This window comes from Neopsephotus bourkii, unplaced genomic scaffold (genome assembly GCF_033783945.1).
Source record: "Neopsephotus bourkii isolate Nb327-2 ecotype Australia unplaced genomic scaffold, CSIRO-AGI_Nbou_v1 NB_1542, whole genome shotgun sequence".
In the NCBI taxonomy this organism is placed as follows: domain Eukaryota; kingdom Metazoa; phylum Chordata; class Aves; order Psittaciformes; family Psittacidae; genus Neopsephotus; species Neopsephotus bourkii.
In genome coordinates this window covers 971,841-992,759 of record NW_026902018.1, presented here as the reverse complement: position 1 = coordinate 992,759, position 20,919 = coordinate 971,841, and the positions used below count along the sequence as shown (strand labels likewise).

The window sequence follows — 20,919 nt, the reverse complement described above, 5'->3', positions numbered from 1 at the left end:
CACATCTGGGGGTGTCTGCTCTGAAGACAACTCATGGCCTCCCAGGTACCAGCACACTGCAGTGTTGTGCCATTGCTGCTGCTGCTGCCCTGCTTCGGGCTGTGTGAGCTGCTCCTGCCTGCAGCCCGTGCAGAGACACGGGGACATCTTCCCACAGTTGTGGTGCCACCAAACTGCAGCATGTCCTGCATTTCAGCACAGGAGAACTATGCACATCCATAGTAATCACTGGGACCTAGAGGACTGAGTCACTTAAGGGACAGACACAATTAAACGCCACAGTTTGTACATTTCTTCATTGCTTTTGTTCATCTGTCAGTCAGGATCTGTCAGACAGATCTGGTGTCTGTGGGGTCAGTGTCTACTGGCCTGGTGGAGCTGGTCCCTAAGCCGGAGGCAGGGTGGGTCTCCCTGCAGGGCTGTCATGGGTAACGTGCTGGCTGGGGACTCAGCCTGGTTCTGTGTGCAGCTCTGGTGTCCCAAACAGAAGGACATGGAGCTGTTGGAGCCAGTCCAGAGGAGGCCATGAGGATGAGCAGGGGCTGCAGCACCTCCTGTATGGGGACAGACTGAGAACACTGGGGCTGTTCAGCCTGGAGAAGAGAAGCTGCTGGAGACCTCATAGCAGCTTCCAGTGTCTGAAGGGGCTACAGGGATGCCAGAGAGGGCCTGTACTGATAGAACTGTAGGGACAGGCCAAGGGGAATGACTTGAACCTGCCCGAGGGGAGACTGAGCTGAGCTCTTAGGCAGAAGCTCTTCCCTGTGAGGGTGCTGAGGCGCTGGCACAGGGTGCCCAGAGAAGCTGTGGCTGCCCCATCCCTGGCAGTGCTCAAGGCCAGGTTGGACACAGGGGCTTGGAGCAAGCTGCTCCAGTGGAAGGGGTCCCTGCCCGTGGCAGGGGCTGGAGCTGGAGGAGCTTTAAGGTCCCTTCAACCCAAACCAGGCTGGGATTCCATGATCAATGACCCCTTTCCCGCTAACCTGTCTGTTGGGTTGGAGTGCTCTACACCATTTCTCCCATCCTGTTTTGAGTTTAAACCCTGCTGTTTGGCATGCCCAGTGCCCTGTATGTCTTTGTAGCCTCACCTAAGAGCTATTGGCGCTGCTCAGAGGATTGGGTGACCAGAGGATCCTGTGTGCTGGGAGGAGAATGGGCACGGTCCAGATGAGGTGCAGCGTTTGCTGCTGAGCCTCGTTGACTGGTACCATCATCAGTGTTAAGGTGTTCAGTAGCTGGACTGGGAATGCTGCAGTAATTGTAATAGGAATAAGTTGTGCTTTCCCACTGCTTTGCTTTTCAGGAAAGAAGTGCTTTCTGTGCACCCACGGCCTGGCATGTCTGCTCCACAATCAGGCTTGTGTTATACTAGATAGTTCCTAGGGAAGGAAGCTGACAGCACAAGGTGGGTCGGGAGTCATCCCTGCTGTAGCTTCACTGGTTCCAAGACCCTTACCACAAGGGTAGCTCGTGCTCCTGTGCTATAATGGGGCAAGTATTGTTTGCTCTGGACTTGTTTTGTGGACCCCCATCACTGGGTTGGGGTCCCATATCAGCTTCCACTGAATGTGACTTCAGGAGATGTCCCCGCTTGCCGCAGGCACCCAGTATTTGCTGTTTCGAAGCCTCCATGTGCTTGAACAGCTTTCCCTTTGCATCAGCAGGGCTGGTGATAGCTGGGGAGTGACCACCCGAGTTTGGAATGATTTATGGGTCATTACTTGCTGTGCTATTTTGGTGCTTCATTTCCAGCCTCATTCTTTGTAACCACAAAAGAACCTCCTGTGCCTGCAGCTGGAGGTGCTGCAAAACCCATCTATCTTCTGGCAGCCAGGCTGGACTATTAAATATAGATGCCCATTTCCATTTAATATTCATAGCTATTAAAAGGGATGAAAGCAGATGTGTCTTCTAGAGCCAACATGGAAATTGCTCTGGTTGAGCAACGATGGGCGATCAGTGCTTCCAAGAGATCTGGATAATCCCAGGCAGGAAGGTGCCTGGTGTCAGCAGGGACTCTGGTTGATGTTGGGATAAACAGGGAATCTCCTAAGGAGGTGGGATTGGTTTCTGTGGTATTTACTTGTGGAAACATCTGTGAGGAGCAAGGGCCTGAAGGTTTGTCTGGGATTGCCACAGCAGAGGTTGGCTTGGTGCTTGCTGCTCTCATGGACCTGCTCTGCTCTATGGAGAGCAAAGGCTTTTACCAGATAAATGTGGAATTTTTCAGGGATTTAAGTACAAAACTCCAGGACAGATGTGGGGAAAGGCAGGAGAAGGTGCACAGGGGTGGAGCTGGGACAAAGGAGGTTGAGGGTGAAAACTTGTTTTCCTGTAGTATTTTGCAGTTGGGTTGTGTCCTGTCCATCCTGTCCTTGTCCCACACTGTTGCTTTACCCTCTCCAAACCCAGCAAATGTGCTGTGGTTCCAGTGCCTGAAGGAGCTGCAGGAAAGCTGGAGAGGGGCTTGGGACAAGGGCCTGTAGGGACAGGCCAAGGGGAATGGCTTGAACCTGCCCGAGGGGAGACTGAGCTGAGCTCTTAGGCAGAGTTAGCTCTGAGGCCAGGTTGGACACAGGGGCTTGGAGCAAGCTGCTCCAGTGGAAGGGGTCCCTGCCCGTGGCAGGGGTTGGAGCTGGAGGAGCTTTAAGGTCCCTTCCACCCAAACCAGGCTGGGATGCTGTGGTTCTATGGTTCCCAGGCACTGTCTCTGGCTGGCAGTGGGGGGGATACTGAGGCACAGTCTGTGATGCTCCTCAGGTGGCTCAACAAGGTGATGGTTTTGGGGTGGGTGCAATGGGGATGTTCTGGGACTGCTCCTGGTTTTAGAAGCAAATCCTTCATCTCGTTCCCAGGCATGTCTTGGCACACTGCATCCCTTGAGCATCCCATGGTCCTTCTCTGTCTCTGGTGGTGTTTCCCCAGGGAATGGCCAGGCACCACCTACTGCTGGATATGGTGCGGATGGAGCTTTCTCCTTCCCCTGGGCAAGGGAAGGAGGGGGCAGGACTTCAGCAGAGGTTCATTGTCCCTGGATCAGTCAGCTGGAGTTAGATCCCTGGTCCAGACACATGGGGCTGCCTTTGTCATCATCATGGGCTGGGGGATGGCTCTGGCGATCAGAGCCCCAAAACCAGGTGGAAGAGATGTGTAGGCATTAAATGGATGCTCCTTTCAAGTGCTGGAAGGAAATAGGGGTGCTAAGTGTTCACAGTGGCCTGAGGTGGTGATAAACACTGACCTGAGGGCCGAGCACAGAGGGGCTCTTGGGAAAGGTAAAGCTCTGCTTTTTCAGTCGGAAGCTTTATTGCCTCTGACAGCAGTCTCATGCTGCTGCTCTGAGCATGCTGCCTGCTGGCTCTGTGAGTGCAGCAGCGGTGGGGCTGGGCTCTCCTGCTTTGGGAGCCACTCACCTTCCACTGGAGCAGCTTGCTCCAAGCCCCTGTGTCCAACCTGCCCTTGAGCACTGCCAGGGATGGGGCAGCCACAGCTTCTCTGGGCACCCTGTGCCAGCGCCTCAGCACCCTCACAGGGAAGAGCTTCTGCCTAAGAGCTCAGCTCAGTCTCCCCTTGGGCAGGTTCAAGCCATTCCCCTTGGCCTGTCCCTACAGGCCCTTGTCCCAAGCCCCTCTCCAGCTTTTCTGCAGCCCCTTTAGGCACTGGAGCTGCTCTAAGGTCTCCCCTTGAGGAGCCTTCTTGCTGCTGATAGAGAAAAAGGCAGCTGCCGAGATGCCCCATCCTCAGTGCAGGGGTGGTTGGTGGCTGTGGGCGAACCCAGGAGCACCGTTTCAATTAAAGCCCTCAGTGCTCCTTCTGTTCCATGCTGGTTTTACCTTTGGAGAGCCCTTGACCATCTCTTTCCCCAATGGGTGACAGGCACTGGTTGGGTGCAGAGGACCTTTGCAGTGCACTGTTTGCTGTCGGGTTTTCCTGTCTCCTCGGGGGGTTCCTGGCGCTGCAGAGCCGTGGTGCAGGAGCCAGTCTCTTGGCTTGGCACTTCCAGCTCCCTCTGCTCATTCCCTTCCTTGCCAGCAGCAAGGCAGGTTCCACTCCTTGCACAGGGCAGCCCTGCCTTTGGGAGGCTCCAGAGGCTCCGGTAGCAGCTGAGGGCTGCAGGAGGCTCAGGAGAAGGTGATGTAGGAAGAATGAGGACTTCCCCTGAAGGCGAGGATACTCGGGAAGGTTTCTACTCACAGGGTGGAGAAGGAAGGTGCAGGATGTAGGTGCTGGACCTGGAAAGGGAGGTAAGCAGGGACTCACTGGTGTGGTGCCATGTAGTGCTGGTGCTTTGGGCTGGAAGTGTCGCGGCCAGGCTCCGGATGCAGGTTGGGAGTTTTGGAATGATGGGTCTAACGCTGAGCCCTGCAGTCCTTTTCCTCCTCCTGCTTATCCCATGGAAAGGCTCTGAAGCACTGAGCAGGGTGGGAGCATGGTGCTGCCTCTGGCAGGCTCTGTGTCACTGCCTTCCCTGTGGGCGGTGATGCAGGTGGAGCATTCCCAGCGCAGGGAAGTCCCCACGTCATGCCTCCAGCCAGCGGCTTCCACCAGCTCCGGGGAAATAGCAAGTGATGGGAAGAATTTAGCTGAGGGGTATTTTGGAGCTGGAAAACGGGCTATAGAGAGCTCCTGCCTTAATGGCCTCCTGGTGAGGAGCTGCTCTGGGCACTGAGGGCTTGTGTTGCTCTCCGGGCTGAGGAACAAGCACAGGGCAGCTTAGGGACGGTGGCTGCCCATCCATGTTACATGGATTAAATAGCATCACAGAGCCAAAAATAATCTTCCCGGTTTATGGAGATGCTGCTGTTCCCATGGCAACCGTTCGTGGAGTGCCCTACAAACAACAAGCATAACATTGCCTGGAAGTCACAACCGTGAGATGGGGAGGAAGGGACTTGGCTTGCGGGGTGCCTGCTTGAGAGTGCGTGGTGTGGGCAGAATGTGAGCGTGTTCCTGGGCCCTCAGCACAAGAGGGACGTGGAGCTGTTGGAGCAAGTGCAGAGGAGGCCATGGGGATGCTGCGAGGGCTGGAGCAGCTCTGCTCTGGAGCCAGGCTGAGAGAGCTGGGCTGGGGCAGCCTGGAGAAGAGAAGGCTCCTGAAGGGGAGACCTTAGAGCAGCTCCAGTGCCTAAAGGGGCTGCAGGAAACCTGGAGAGGGGCTTGGGACAAGGGCCTGTAGGGACAGGCCAAGGGGAATGGCTTGAACCTGCCCGAGGGGAGACTGAGCTGAGCTCTTAGGCAGAAGCTCTTCCCTGTGAGGGTGCTGAGGCGCTGGCACAGGGTGCCCAGAGAAGCTGTGGCTGCCCCATCCCTGGCAGTGCTCAAGGCCAGGTTGGACACAGGGGCTTGGAGCAAGCTGCTCCAGTGGAAGGGGTCCCTGCCCGTGGCAGGGGTTGGAGCTGGAGGAGCTTTGAGGTCTCTTCCCAGGGACCTTGAACTGGGACCATGCTGAGCTGTGTAAAGTCCACCACCACCCCGTTCCCACCATTCATGCTCGTCCAAGCATCATTTGGATCCATGCCTGCTGGTGGAACTTGTGTTGCTGTACAGCAGATCCCGTGAAAGCTCATGCTGTATTTGTGTGGAGACTATGGAAGGTGATGGATTCCAGCCTGTACCCAAGATTGCCCTGGAAAACCTCAGGGAGCTGGCTCAGAGCAGCACGAGGTCCCTGTCCCAGCGAGCATCCATGTGCTGCAGGGTGCACTGTGCTCCATCCTGCCCGTGCACCAGCTCAGGACAGGTACAGACACTGCTCAGTGCACAGGGAGATGTGCACGTGCTGCCAGGGACCAGCCTGCCTTTGTGTGTCCCGGAATGAAGGGCACTGTGGGAATACTGGGAACATTTGGAACACAAAGTGGGCCTCAGGGAGGTTTTCCTTATTTCCTTACTGGTGGCAACGTGGCTTAAATTTTCCTGGTGGGTCTCGTGCAGCTGGCACATACACAATGCTGTGGTGTGAGCTCATGCCCATCACCGTGGTGCCTCTGTGCACTCTCCTGGGATGGAGCCCTTCAAATCCTGCCTGTTCCCATTCCCCTTCCCCTGCCTGTCTCCTCCACCTATGCTGCAGGCTTCCCTGACACTGTGTGCTCCCATCCCTAAGAGTGGGGCTGTTCCACCAGCTCCATGGCATCCCAGCCCTCTCCCAGCTGCTTTCTTTCCCTGGGAAGTTCTCAGGGAGCTTCCTTGGGGACTGGGAATGCTGGCTCTGGTAGTCCTTATCCTCAGTGGCCATAAGCTGCTTCACCTTCCGGCTTTAACCCCTGCTCCTCGTGGTTGTCGTGTGAGGATGCTCGGGGCTGGGTTGCAGATGGACCAGGAGGCTGTTTCGGGAGATGCTGCCCTGGTTCTGTGTTGTTTTGTGCCTTGTTTCTCAGCAGAGCTTTGAATTCTTCTCCCATGTCCTTCCTTGTCCCATCCTGTCCTTTTTGGGTAGCATCAGAGCCACGAGACTTGGTGCAGCACCGTGTGTGCTCTACTGCTGCTTCAACCCTGAGTCCTTTGCTGTTTTCCAGGTTGCTCTGGCTCTTGCCTGCTCCATGAAGGCAGCTCTGTCTCCCATTGCCCTTAGCTGGCCCAAGAGCAGTGCAGTGGATACGAGCGATGGCTGAACATCACTCAGGATATACAGCACTTTGAAAGATCTCATAAAGGAGCCACGGATAGAGCCCAACCCCTGTTGTGAATGATGGGCTCTTCTCCTCCCCTTGCAGCCCAGAAAGGGGATGTTGTGCCCCCCTCTCTTTGTAACTGAGGCATCCCCAGGTCCATGATCTATAGCCTTTGGGTGTCTCAGCCTGGCTGACCTGGTCCTCATCCCCCTGAGTCCCCCAGCCATAGAATCACAGAATCCCAGCCTGGTTTGTGTTGGAAAGGAGCTGAGAGCTCCTTCAGCTCCAACCCCTGCCACGGGCAGGGACCCCTTCCACTGGAGCAGCTTGCTCCAAGCCCCTGTGTCCAACCTGGCCTCAGAGCTAACTCTGCCTAAGAGCTCAGCTCAGTCTCCCCTCGGGCAGGTTCAAGCCATTCCCCTTGGCCTGTCCCTACAGGCCCTTGTCCCAAGCCTCTCTCCAGCTTTCCTGCAGCCCCTTTAGGCACTGGAGCTGCTCTAAGGTCTCCCCTTCAGGAGCCTTCTCTTCTCCGGGCTGATCAGTGGATCAGTGTTGCTGGTCCCCACCTCTTTCTCATCCCGAAACAGCTGTTGGAGGGAGGGGAGATGAAGGGGCTGCTCCCTGCTCTGCTGCCTCACTGGGTTTTGGGTGCACCTGGAGAAACCTTGGCTCAAGTTTGGCCACAAGGATGTGGTACAGACCCAGCACAGGACCTGCTCTGCTCTGGCTTTTCCTATCTGCTCTGGGCAGCGCCTCCTCTTGCAGCCCCTCACCTCCTAGCGAGGGGTGGGACAACCTGAGGAGATGCTGCATTATACCCAGTGCACTGTTTTAAGTTGGTTTTGTGGTTTTAAGTCACCTCAGTGCTCTGGAGTTGCTGGGGTAACCAATTGTGCTGTACCTGAGCTCTCAGTTGTGGATTTTCTGTCCTCTGAGGATGTAATTATGGTTTTGGGTAAAGTCTGCTCTGTGCCTTTTTGCCCTTTCCCTTGTGTGAAGCACTTCATCCTGCCCAAAGCAGAGTGTGCAGAGCCCTCAGGAGGTTCACACTGCACCGGGCTCCCCTGGTATTTGGTCCCCCCACATTGCTCAGCCCTCACCCAAGTCTCAGTGACAGCAATGGGAGCCCTTTGGTCACCTCCTCAGTGCTCCGGGTGACTCCTGCATTGCTCCAACACTCCACGCATTGCTCCTGGGGGACACGGTGGCCACAGCCCCATCCCTGGCAGAGCTGCCTGCGCACCGGGGGGGAGGCAGGAGGTCCCCTGCCCGCGCCACGTCCGGGGGGTAACCATGGAAACCGATTCTCCTCCATCCCTCCCTTTGCAGATGACTCGGGCGATGAGGAGCCTGCCTCGCAGTCAGACAAGAGCGAGCTGCACGGCACGTTGAAAACCCTCTCGAGTAAGCTGGAGGATCTGAGCACTTGCAATGACCTGATCGCCAAGCACGGGGCGGCCCTGCAGCGCTCGCTCAGCGAGCTGGAGAACCTCAAGCTGCCGGCCGAGAGCGGCGAGAAGATCAAGGCGGTGAACGAACGCGCCACGCTCTTCCGCATCACTTCCAATGCTATGATCAACGTAAGTTGCTGGGGTTCCCTCCTCCTCCCTCTGCCTCCTTCTTCCCCTATGGCATGGTGCTGTGTTGTCCCTGCTGGAGCCGTGTGCTGGATTGTGTCTGCTCGGGGTTTGGTGCCAGCTCAGTGCCACAGTGAGGGAAGTTGGGAACGGGCAGCTCAGGAAGCAGGAATGGATGCTCTGCTGCATCCTTTGGCATGCTTTGTGGAGAGGCTGCTCCGAACTGACACACTGTGGATGTTAAAAGCCGGGTGGAGGTGTGGAATGAATGCAAAGGGGCTTTCTGCCGTGCTGGGGCAAGGCTGTCTGACTGGCACGGAACTGGGGGCCGGTTCCCGCTGTGCGTTCAGACCCACACATCCTCACTGAGCTCCATGAAGCTGCCCTTGTTTCACATGAGCAGGGAGTTAACCCCCTCGGGGTCTGGTTGTGCTTCCCAGCCGGGTTGGCTGGAGTTGGGAAGCGTGTGCTGGCTCCGGCGCTGCTCCCTGCTCTGCGCAGTGTGACCGTGCTCTCGGCTTCTGTTTCGGACAGTGTCTGTTTGGGGTGCGGATCTGCCTCTGTCACAGCCAGATGCCCTGCTGGGGAGCCTCAGGTTCCCTGGGGAGCTTTGGGGAACGGAAGAGAGAGCAAAACTGAGGGAAAAACCCAGCAAACCCAACCCCAAAGCCTCACAGACCTGGAGGAATGTATTGAAGTAGAGCTCAGGGACTTGTGAATGGAGCAGTGCTACCGCCGTGCTGTGCTCACCCTGGGCTAAAGGAGGTTGTGTCTTAAGTGGGCTTTGAATATAGCCTTAATAATGTAATCCCCAGCAGGAGCTGGGGCACTTGGGAGCCTGTGCCTGCTTGCAGAAGGTTGTAGCTGCTGGGGAAAAGGCTTCCTGAGGTGGTGCCTTGTGTTTTGGGGAGCTCCGGGGGTGAATGCACGGTGCTTTCCCTGGGGAGACGTTGTGGAAGTTCCTGGAGCGGGGCTGGCAGCACGGTGGGAGCAGTGGGAGGTGACAGCAGAGCCCTTGGAGCTGCTGAGGTGGTTCAGAGACAGAGCAGCACTGAGGTGTGTGCAGGCAATGGCTGGGGAGAGGTGGGTTTTGTAGCAGCGTTTTGGGAAGAGACAAGCAGAGCAATCCCTGCCTTGTCCAGCCCCGAAAGGAGGAGGTTGCAGTGGCTGCAGTGTGATAAAGGCTTGGGTGAAACCATCTGGACAGTGGGAACAGCACAAAAACTGGGCAGAGGAACAGCAGAAAGAGGGTTTGACCGAACACTGAGGAGGTGAGAGGGGCTGGGGAGGGAGCGGGGCTTCAGGTGTGTGTTAGAGATCAGCTTTCAACAGCAGCATCCTCTGGTAGCTCAGGAGCAGCTCCACATGCCCGAAGGGGAAAGGTTGTGCCAAGGAAAGAGCGGGATGGGAGCAGAGCAGCAGCTCCTGGGGTGGTTGTGGCTCTCCCAGCCTGTCACTGGGGGGTGTGGGTGACAGAGCTGTGGGCAGGGGAACACTGACCCCGGGAGGCAGTGATGCTTTGTGGGGGGATGGATTAGGAAGGCAGGAGGAGGGTGAGCAGGGCAGGGTTGTAGGGAATGAGAGGGAGGGGGACCAAGAGCCTGAGCACCATCATGGTGGGATGGTGCTCCCAGCTATGTGGTCATCTTGTCCTGCCCTTTTTGTGCCATGTGTTAGCATGGGGTGATGCTGCTGCACGGGGCCTGCCCAGGTAGACTCCCGTGGGGTGTCTGGGGGCTCTGTGCAAGGCAAAGGTCCCCAAATCTTCTGTACTGAACCATGTGCAGGGAAGCACAGGGAGCCCAGCCGTCTCCTGGCAGTAGGTGAAAATACACCCTGCTCCTGCCACAGGCTTCGCAGGGACACGCATCCCATGGGAGCACAGGGTGCTTGGTGGGTGGGGAGTTCCTTGCAGTAAAAAGATGAGCTCTTAGGCAGAAGCTCTTCCCTGTGAGGGTGCTGAGGCGCTGGCACAGGGTGCCCAGAGAAGCTGTGGCTGCCCCATCCCTGGCAGTGCTCAAGGCCAGGTTGGACACAGGGGCTTGGAGCAAGCTGCTCCAGTGGAAGGGGTCCCTGCCTGTGGCAGGGGTTGGAGCTGGAGGAGCTTTAAGGTCTCTTCAACCCAAACCAGGCTGGGATTCTGTGATTCTCTGCTCTCAGCTGTGTCCCCTGCAGGACCGGATGCCCAAAGCCAGACTTCAGCACAGGTACCTCAAGGCCTCTTCCTGACCGTTCCCATCTCCATCCCCATCAGCCCATGGGGATGAACACGGCTCCTCAGGGGCAGTTCAAGGCAATCAAGGCTGAAGCACAGAAACTAGTTACTCCTGGTTGGAGCACGTGAGCAGCCTTGGGCCCAGCTCTGTGTGCGGGCAGGGCAGGGGCAGGCTGTGCTGTGCTGCCTGCAGCAGGAAGGGACGGATGCTCCGGGGCTGGTCCTTGTGTTTTCCATCATCCATCCGCCTGTGATCCGATTATGTAAATATCCTGGGAGCTGCAGGGAGCCAGTGCAGGGAAGTGAATCTGTGCAGATGACAAGAGCCTCACTGCGAAGGTGACCTCGCTGTGTGCTCCCCGTCCTGCCTCTGCTGGCTCCTGGTGCTGCTCCTCCAGGATCTGGAGGGGAAGGCGGCTCCAGCTGCCCCTCAGGTGCTCGGGATGGTGGAGGAAGGTTTGGACAGCGGTGGAGAGGGACGTGCTGGAACCTGTGTGTTACAGGTGAGGGTCTGATCCATGCAGAGACACTGTTGTAGGGCTTCAGTTCAGAAGCATAGAACAGTTTGGGCTGGAAGGGACCTTCAAAGCTCATCCGGTCCAACCCCTGCGATGAGCAGGGACGTCTTCAATGAGACCAGGTTGTTCAGAACCACATCCAGCCTCGCCTGGAATGGCTCCAGGGATGGGGCAGCCACCACCTCTCTGAGCAACCTGTGCCAGTGCCTCAGCATCCTCACGGTAACAAATTCCTTCCTCACATCCAGCCTGAATCTCCCCTCTTTCAGTTTCAAATCATCACCCCTTGTCCTATTACAACAGGCTCTGCTAAAAACTCTCTCCCCATCTTATAGCCCCGTTTCAGGTACTGGAAGGCTGCAATAAGGTCTGCCTGGAGTCTTCTCCAGAGCTGGACCAGGACTGCAGGGTTGGGGTTCTCAGCAGAGCAGAGGGGCAGAATCCCCTCCCTTGACCTCCTGCTCACAGCCCTTCGCTCCCATCTGCACTTGGGAGCCTCCATCACACCCCATGGGGGATGCTCACGGCGGATCAGAGGGGTCAGCGTGTCCCTGTGTCACCCAGGGAGGGGATGCAGGGAAGCGAGTCGCAATCTGCTGCAGGAGAGGAGGGGGAGGCGTGTAGAAAGAAGCAGTAACAAATTAAAGGGCTAATTAGAGGTACAGGGCTGAGCAGCACAGCACTGGAGTGCTTAGACTTGTTCAAGGAGCAGCGAGAGCTTCCGACTCATCATTCAGCAGCAGGGACACGCTGAGGAAGCAGTTTTGGCATCGGGAAGAGCTCCCAGGGCTGTGGGTGGTGCTGTAATAGGGTTTTAATGGGAATGGGGCTTGTGGCATTGCGCAGGAGCTGTGCTCTGCCTTCAGCTTGCCTTGTGCTTCCTTAAGGAATGTGGGCATGGAGACCACATTCCACTGGTCTTGGCTGTGTCACTCCTGCATTATCCCTGCGGGTTCCTTAGGAGCAGAGGTGGAGGAAGGGTCTGTGAGGTGGGTGTAGCCCAGGCAAATAGGGCTGAGAGGCTCTTGGGGCAGGGAGGTGCTGGGTGGGCAGCCCCTGTGGGGCTGGAGTGGAACCAGTGGTCCCGGGTACCATAGCACCTGTAGAATGCCTGTCGGTGGCCACAAGCCCATCACATGGAAGCGCCCACTTTGAGGCAGATTGAACTTTCCCACCTGGGTTTTCCTTTCCTGCAGGAATAGAATCACAGAATCCAGCCTGGTTTGGGGTGGAAGGGATCTTAAAGCTCCTCCAGCTCCAACCCCTGCCATGGGCAGCGACACCTTCCACTGGAGCAGCTTGCTCATGGATCTGTCTGCAGCTCCGGCACCCAAAGGCATCAGCAAAGAGGGGCTGCTGGGGGCTCTGAACCTGCAGGGAGGGTTTTTAAGTGTGTGAAACCCTGGGCTTGAACCAGACGTGAGATCCATAACAACTCATCCTGCTGCTCTCCCGGGAAAGGCGGCCAGGGGCTGTTGGTTTAAGCCTCTGTGGGATTCCAGCAGCACTTGGAGACCTCCACGGTGCCTGTGCTGCACTGAGCTGCTTCCGTGGAGCTGCTCCCCTGCCTTCCCGTGCCCCAGCCTCCCTGCTGCGTTCATTTCCTGTGGGATGCTGCTGGGATTAATCCCTGCTCCTAAACCTGCTTCCATATAAACCTGATGGATGTCAAGTGCCTGCGTCGGGTTTCCCGGAGCAGCCTCCAGCCTGGTAGGTGGTTTCTAAGGGTTTATTTCAGTAGGGAGGTAACCGCTGACTGTATCTGTGCTTCTGAAGCTGCTTCAGGCTGGTGGGAAGCAGAATTCCCAGGGTTTCCTCCCTGAGGTGCTGCAGGGCTGGGGTGATGCTGCTGGTGCAGACCTGGCTGGGTCCCGGTGCGGTGGGTGTGCGGTGCAGTCCCTTGGGATCCCCAAACCCATCTGACACAGGATGATGGGATCCACCTGCTCCAGGGAGCTGGGGCAGAGATGCTGAGCAGGAAGGGAACGGCTGCCTGCTGGGGTGCTCCCAGTTCACCCCAGCACAGCCAGTGCGGCAGGAGGAGCTCTCCATCCCATGCATCCATGTACCACAGGGATTGATTCAGGCAGGCTCCAGCTTCATCCCCGCATTTGCTTCTTCAGCAGCAGGGATTGTCCCCATGTGCCCTCAGTGGCCTCAGTGGGTGCTCTGCTGCCTGAAATCAGAGCAAACCCCAGCAGTGGGGCAGGGCTGCTTTTCCCTGTGACTTCCAATGGTGATCACACAGGAGGAGCTGGTTCTGGCATGTCCCACTGCCTGTGATAATGATCCGTGCTGTGCTAATGACACACACACACTAATCAGCCCATTGGAAACCGTGTCACCGACCCAGAAAACCCCCGGCTTTGGGATTAAATCCCTCACTCCACCCCTAATCCTCGCTGGATGAGGCTGCAGCGAGGGCTCCTGTGTGCGGGGTGGTTTGGCTGTGGATGCTCCGTGCTGAGGAATAACCGGTGGGTGCTTTGCTGTTCTCTGGGGAGCGGGTGGAGGGTGGTGGGTGTCACCATGGGGTCTGTCCCTGCCCATGGAGCTGGGGTCTGGGATGTGGGGATGTGGAGCCTGGCCCCGTGCTCGGAGCTGCTGCAGCTTTCTCTGGAGCCTTCTTGTTGGTGTTTTGATTTAGAGGATGTCTCTGATCAGATCTATCCAGACAGGCACTGCCTTCCTTGTAATCATCATCATTCCCTGTGGATGCTGAGTCCTCCCAGCCAGGTTCTGTCCTGGGGGTGCGTGCTCAGACCTTGCACAGTGCGTCCATGAGGCCCCTGCACCACCGGGGCTTTCGGGGATGCTCCTGCTTTAACCTCACCGTGCCTTAGGGTTTCTCAGTCTCTTCTCCTCTTCCTCCTCACTGTATTCATCTGACCCCCAGGAGGCTTCAGGCTCTGTCCTGGGGTTCCCCACAGAGCCTCAGGTGAGAAGGTGAAGGACAGGTTATCACCAGCACTTGAGGATGCCTCTCACAGCTCGGCCCTTCTGGGTTTTGGCTAAAAGCAATAGCTTTTGTGTTCTGTGCAGCTTCAGAGCTGAGTTTGGAGCATTCCCGGCTGCGGCATCAGCAGGGCTGTGTGTCAGTGGGCTTAGCACGTCCCAGATGGGGATTGCACCGTCAGCAGTGGGTCAGCAGAGCTGAACCTTGAGGCAGCCCAGCCAGGCGCTGCCTCCAGTGCTACCGCAGTGCTGTGACCAGGTGAGCCCTGTCCCTGCCTCCTCTGACCCTCTGTGCCCAGTTGGCACCCTGGGGACATGGGGAGGGCAGATAACGAAGTGTTGCTGGGTTAATCCCTCTGGGGTTCTGCCCCTGCTATCACCAGGGCTGTGTTCACCTCTTGCCCAGCTTGGGATGCTTCTCTAGCTCCTTCCTCCCAAAGGAGAAGGCACTGCAGTGGCAGCACTGGGGCTCCCATGGATTTACCCAGGCACTGGGGGACCAGTGGGCTCGAGGAGCTGCTGCTCCTGCAGCCCCTGTGAGCAGCAGAACTGTTGGCAAAGGCATCACACGAGGCTGGAGCCATGGTCCCGGTGGCAGCAGCTCCCTGCAGCTCCCGGGGCCGGAGGTGCCCATGGGCAGTGCCAGCTGCTCGCTGCCACCGTGGCACCGGGACAGATGCTCTCCCAGCCTGGAGGTTGCTCCGTCAGGCAGAAGAGGAAAGAAGCTGCCAGCAAGAGCCTCATTAAATCTGTTTGTGAGAGCCCTTTGCAGGCCAGAGCGCTCAGAGCACATCAGAGCCAGGGTCTGGCCTCTCTCATGGCATTGGCTCTTCTGCTTTATAGGTTCCTGTGTGGGTCCAGGAGATCCCAGCACAAAGTCTCTGCTCCTTGTGCATCTACTGTGCTGGTCCCAGCATGTCCTTACCATGCTGTGGTGTCCTGAAGGACCGCCCAGCAGCGCCTGGCTGGCATCATGTTGGTCCGTAACCCATGGCCAGTGTTGGCTTATTCCATTTCTTAGAGCCACAATAGGAGTTTCTTTTCATTGTGCCAAACAGGAGATGGTTGAGGCCCTCGGTGCCATGGGTTAGTGGTGGCCTTGGCAGTGCTGGGGTAAAGGTTGGACTGGATAAGCTTAAAGGGCTTTTCCAACCCAGTGGATTTGATGATTTGTGAATGCAGACTGGGCAGCCTACGTAAGGGCTGCGTGGGTTAGGGACTGGAGCCTGTTAATGCAGCCAGGCTGGCAGATTTGCCACTGTTTGACCCTAATCCTCTCCATATCTCATGGGGTCACACGTCTGTCATGGTGCAGGCAGGGACAGCACAGGACTGCCTGGGGTGAGGTCCGCTTTGAGGAGCTCCACCATGGGCAAGGTGTGCTTGGTGGGTTATGCAGCACTGAGCCTGGCTCATGGGGGAGCACTGTGTCTTCAGGGCATCCCTGGCAGTGCTCAAGGCCAGGTTGGACACAGGGGCTTGGAGCAAGCTGCTCCAGTGGAAGGGGTCCCTGCCCGTGGCAGGGGTTGGAGCTGGGGGAGCTTTAAGGTCCCTTCCAACCCAAACCAGGCTGGGATGCTGTGATTCTATAAAAGAAAAGCAATAGGGAGTGGGATGGTTTTCGGCATCAAACTCAGGTTTTTAGACTGAGCCTGGCAAGGCTGAGCCCAGCACTTTTTTTCAGGCTCTCCTCTTGCCACCAGCAAGGAGCAGCTCCCGGTATGCCTGCATCCTCCTGCTCCAGCCAAGGGGGATGCTCGTGAGCTGGTTGAGGTTACTCCAAGGATCTGCGACAGATCTGCTGTTATTGAAGCAGCCTGTGTTGGTGTGGGTGTTCCCTGGTGCTGTCCTGGTGCTGTGGGGACCATCCCTGTCGCAGCAGATGGCTACACCCAGAAAACCACATCCCAGTCTGATGTGATTTGAGATTCAGGCTGCCTCTGTCCTTACATTTCCCTTTTCCTTTCTGCTCAGAGTCTTGTGATGGGGGAAAGGACAAATGAACCCTCTCCTGGTGCGGATGCTCGTGTTCATGCCGTGTGCCAGGAGCACTGATGTGTTGGGAATGTGTTCAGAGCTAATGAGGATCAGGAACCGCCCTGCCCCTGGGGGATGTTCTGCAGCAAGCAGATGTGTCCCAGGGTTTTGATGACTCCAGGAAGGAAGGGAGCACTTATCTCCGAGGCAGCAGCCCTAATGTGGAGCTGATGAAGTGACAGCTCCTGCTGTATAATTCACCACTGAAAGAGAGATGATTGAACACATCTGCCTTCTCTCGTGGCACTCCTGGGTGATGAAGTGGTCCTTGTCCCGTGCAGGCAAAGGAAGGGTCTGCTTGAGGAGCAGGAGGTGTTGCTCCTGGAACAGCAGGCACGTCCCTGGAAGGTTTTCTCTTCCCTAAAGGTTAGATGGAGAGGGCTGTTCCTCCAGGATGCTCGGGGAAAGTGGGACTGTGGCTTCGAGTGCATTCCCATCAGCAGTGCATTGGAGGTCATGAAACCTTGCTAGGACCTGCTGAGAGGTTGTCACTTCTTATGGTTCAGACCCTGGGCAGAAATCTGGTGTATCTCAATTGCATCATTTACTGTTTTGAGCTAACCTCATCTGTTCCTTGCCCCTCGTTTTACCTGAGGAACCACCACCACTGGGTAGGATGTGGATGACCTCGGGATGATCCTTTCCAGCTGCATAAATAACCCGTGGGCTGTTGATGATGTTCCCATTAGCCTGTGACAAGCTGTGAAATGTGCTCCATTTGCCATGACAAATGTGTGAATGGTGCTGAATTCACCCACTGCTGTTGGGCACAGATGGCAGTGGTGGCACCAGGGCTCACCTCTGGCTCCCCAGCAGGGTCTTGGTGCCACCTTGCTTCTTCCTCTGTGGCCGTTTGCAGGAGCCTCAGTGGTGTTTCCCTATGAGCACACACTCTTTTGGCCACCTTGGCTGTGCTTCCTTGTCTTGAGGGTGATTTACATTACACCATCCAATGCTGGATTAGCGTTCCATGGTGCAATGTGGAGAGGATGAGAAGCCCCCTCCGTCCTTCCTGCAGGTACCGCTGGGCTGCCCTGAGACTTGTGCCTGTACTGCAGATGGATGGAGCTTGCTCTTATCTTTAGCAGGCCTGTTTGAAACAGGCCCCCAACACAAGAGGGACGTGGAGCTGTTGAAGAGACTGCAGAGGAGGGCACGGAGCTGCTGTGAGGGCTGGAGCAGCTCTGCTCTGGAGCCAGGCTGAGAGAGCTGGGCTGGGGCAGCCTGGAGAAGAGAAGGCTCCTGAAGGGAAGACCTTAGAGCAGCTCCAGTGCCTAAAGGGGCTGCAGGAAAGCTGGAGAGGGGCTTGGGACAAGGGCCTGTAGGGACAGGCCAAGGGGAATGGCTTGAACCTGCCCAAGGGGCAGGGTGTTGGAATTGGATGAGCTTTAAGGTTCTGTTCCATTCCAAACCATTCCATGATTCCATGAAGCAGCAGCTGCGCTGTGGCAGTGATGGCATGGAGCAGACATGGGCATATGGGATGTGACTTGGTCTTCCTTGTGCTGCTGGGAAGCTGTGGACTGTGTAATGTGCTCTGCAGATGATGCAGTGTCTGTGCAAAGGCTGCATCTTCAGATGCCCATAGCCTTGACTCCCAGCCACAGAGCTCACTGGGGGCTCGTTCATCTTCTGCTTCCCTTCTGGAACCTGGGCCCTGCACCCTCCTTATGGCAGGTTCCTCTGACCTTTGTGAGGATGGTCCGTGTCCCTGCGGCAGCGGCATGGATCTGGGGCTGTGTCTCACAACCTGGATCAGGCTCAGCTCTGACTAAATTTAGCTGCTGCTCCCTAAGGGTTCTCTAAGCTGGATTTGAGGTGTGCAGTTGGTTGCACCTTCGGAGCCAGGGGGATGAATGAAGTGAAGGAGCCATGACCTGGGATGCTGGAGTTCTGGCTGGGTTCGTGTCTCCTGCCCTCACCTTAATCTTCACCAGGACTGGTCCAGGGTGCCACTTGCGTCCCTCCAGTGTCACCGGCTGGGGCCATCACCCCTTTGCTCCTTGGCTACCTGCAGAGGGATGGGTGCTTCTGCTGGAAACAGCTCCCAACCTTGATCCTGAGGGATTTGCAAGGTCTGCTGCTGCTGCTGGGGATGACACCACAGGATCCCAATGGAGGTGGGAAGCAGGGATGCCTGTGAGTGGTGAAGCAGAATGTCCAGGCTCCCCCCAGGTGCTGTTTGAGGTAAAAGGTGGGTGCTGGGGTGACAGCTCCTGGCCCTCCTGCCTCCTCCTGAAACAGAGGGCGTGGGGACAATGGGGGTGAGCTTCTTGTGGCTGCTTCCAGCCCTGGTCCTGAGCGTTGGCTGAGCTGCTGTGGCAGGGTCAGTGGCACAGGAGGGGAGCGGAGCTGAGTTCATCCCAGCACAGTGCAGAGCAGCCGACCCCATCTGAAATCAGCACGTGGCTGAGGAGGGGCAGGAAGGGATCTGTCTCCTTATCTGGAACCTTGTCACATCATCCCTTGCTGCAGCCAGGCCTCCTTGGTTGCCCCAGTGGGTTGAGGTGCAGCACCATCATTCTTGGTACTGCTTTGGGCATGGCTGGAGCATGGCTGGTGTGTTTGGGGCAGGCAGGGCAGGGAGAGCTGAGTGTCTCTGTGCCAGCATCATAGACCCATAGAATCACAGAAGGGTTGGAAGGGACCTTAAATCTCATCCAGTTCCAGCACAAAAGCTGTGGCTGCCCCATCCCTGGCAGTGCTCAAGGCCAGGTTGGACACAGGGGTTTGGAGCAAGCTGCTCCAGTGGAAGGGGTCCCTGCCTGTGGCAGGGGTTGGAACTGGATGAGCTTTCATTTACCTTCCAACACAGACCAGGCTGGGGTTCTGCTGCAGCTCTGTTTGGGGAAGGCACGTGGAGAGCATCCCACTGTCATGCCACCTCCTGCTCCAGCTCTTTCACTTGGTGAATGTCGCTCTTCTTCCCTCCCAACCCCACACGTGGCAACACGTTCCCTCTTTCCAATGCTGTCTCTCACTTGTCTTCACTTCCCTCTCCTCCAGAACCCTTTTCCCAGCCACATTTTCTTGCTCTCCAGCGGCACCAACCAGCCCTGGGAGCTGGTGGTGCTCACTCAGCTGGAAAAAGCATCTCAGTGATGGATGTCACTGGGAGCAGTGGTGAAGCCATCCCAGCCCAGAGCAGAGGACGTGGCTGATGGGTGCTGGAAGAGCCCCAGGAACATTTTCCTCCTGGATTTGTTTCCTTGGGGAGCAGCAGGCTCCCCTCCCCACACAGCAGCAGTGCCATGCTGCTGCCAGCTCTGGTGCGGAGCATCTGGGGGGTCCATCCTGCATCCCAAGGGTTGACTATGGATGGAGCCGAGACATGGCTGAGGTGTCTCAGGCTCCTCGTGGACCATGTCAGCAGCTGAGGGGCTGGGAAGACCAGACAGCAGAGCCTAAGGTGAGGGCTGGGACTCATTCCCTTCAGTATTGATCTCCCTGGGGTCAAGACTGAAGGAGGGGAGATGCTCATGTCTGAACTACTCACCCCCAGCTCCCTGCAGCCCCGGGGAGCTCATGGGGCTGCCCCTGTTCCATGCTGGGGTCTGGGGCACCTTTTAGCTCAGGAATGGTGATAAAAGACACCCTGAGGCCCCCTCAGTGCTGCTGCCCCTCTGGTGAGCATCCCTGTGAACTCTGTGCTGTCTGGCTGCAGGAGGTGTAAAACCAACTTCAATTGGCTTGGCTGCTGCAGGAGCTGGGGACCTGGGCTTGGGGGTCTTGCTTGCAGGATGTTCTCCTCTTGCCATCCTCAGCATCACTTGCCTGGGTTGATCTTCCCAAAACCCACCCATGCTCCATGGAGCCACTTCTCCACTTGGATTGTTATGAATGAAGCCTGTGGGTGCACATTTCCCTTTGGGATACAGCAGGGATCCTCTGTGGAGGTCGGCATCCTTGGGGTGAGAGGATCCAAGGTTTTATCTGCTGTTTTCCCTTCGACTGATGGAGCTGTTTCTCCTCCACGTCCCCCACCTCCAGGTGCCAGGTGATGCTCTGGAGAGCTGCCTCCTCTCCTTACCTCTTCCTTGAATTACCATTGCACCTTCCATCCCATGGTGAGCTGCAGGAGGGGAAGAGGTGCTCTCCTAGAGCATCGCTTTAAAGTGCTTGGAGCTGCCAGAACTTTCCATGCCTCGTGCCAGCAGGGATAATTCTGTGCCTGCTGCCCGCAGGGAGGGACCTTGGGAGCAGATAATGAGCTTTGCTGGGCTGGGAAGGGCATGGCCACGATCTTGTTACTTGCCCTTGTGGTTTCATCCTCTTAAGTGCAATGCATCAGCGTAATGAAAGAAACCAGCTCAGGGCTGGGATTGTTTTAACTGGGGGGAGGCTTCAGCTTGCAGGTGGGGATGAAGCCATCAAGGCAGGGGATGCTGCTGGGCTTTGTGGCCATGGGTGCCTGCTGATGGGGCTTTTTGGGTTGGGAAGAGGAGTGGAATTGTTTCTAGAGTGCAGCGTGGTGCTCGCAGGGGAGTATTTATAGAGCCAGGCAGGTAGAATCACTGGTCTGGGTTGTGGTGGAAGGGACCTTAAAGCTCCTCCAGTTCCAGCCCCTACCACGGGCAGGGACCCCTTCCACTGGAGCAGCTTGCTCCAAGCCCCTGTGTCCAACCTGGCCTTGAGCACTGCCAGGGATGGGGCAGCCACAGCTTCTCTGGGCACCCTGTGCCAGCGCCTCAGCACCCTCACAGGGAAGAGCTTCTGCCTTGTAACCAGCCTGAACTTCCCCTGTTTCAGTCTGAACCCATCATCCCTTGTCCTATCACTACAGTCCCTGATGAAGAGTCCCTCTCCAGCTTCCTTGTAGACCCCTTCAGACAGTAGAAGCTGCTCTGAGCTTTCCACGCAGCTTCTCTTCTCCAGGCTGAACAGCCCCAGTGTTCTCAGCCTGGCTCCATATGGGAGGTGCTGCAGCCCCTGCTCATCCTCGTGGCCTCCTCTGGCCTTGCTCCAGTAGCTCCATGTCCTTGTGTTTGGGGACACCAGAGCTG

At 57.0% G+C, this 20,919-nt stretch overlaps 1 protein-coding gene across 3 annotated transcripts in view; it reads left to right on the top strand.

Annotated features, from left to right (window-relative positions):
- The window catches only part of OSBP2 (oxysterol binding protein 2), a 77,725-nt gene that overhangs the window by 42,711 nt on the left and 14,095 nt on the right, over window positions 1-20,919 (top strand). For all 3 annotated transcript variants that reach the window (XM_061370464.1, XM_061370462.1, XM_061370465.1), the window contains one exon: window positions 7,944-8,194. In XM_061370464.1, the coding sequence (XP_061226448.1) occupies window positions 7,944-8,194 (251 nt within the window). The remainder of the gene's footprint in view (window positions 1-7,943; window positions 8,195-20,919) is intronic.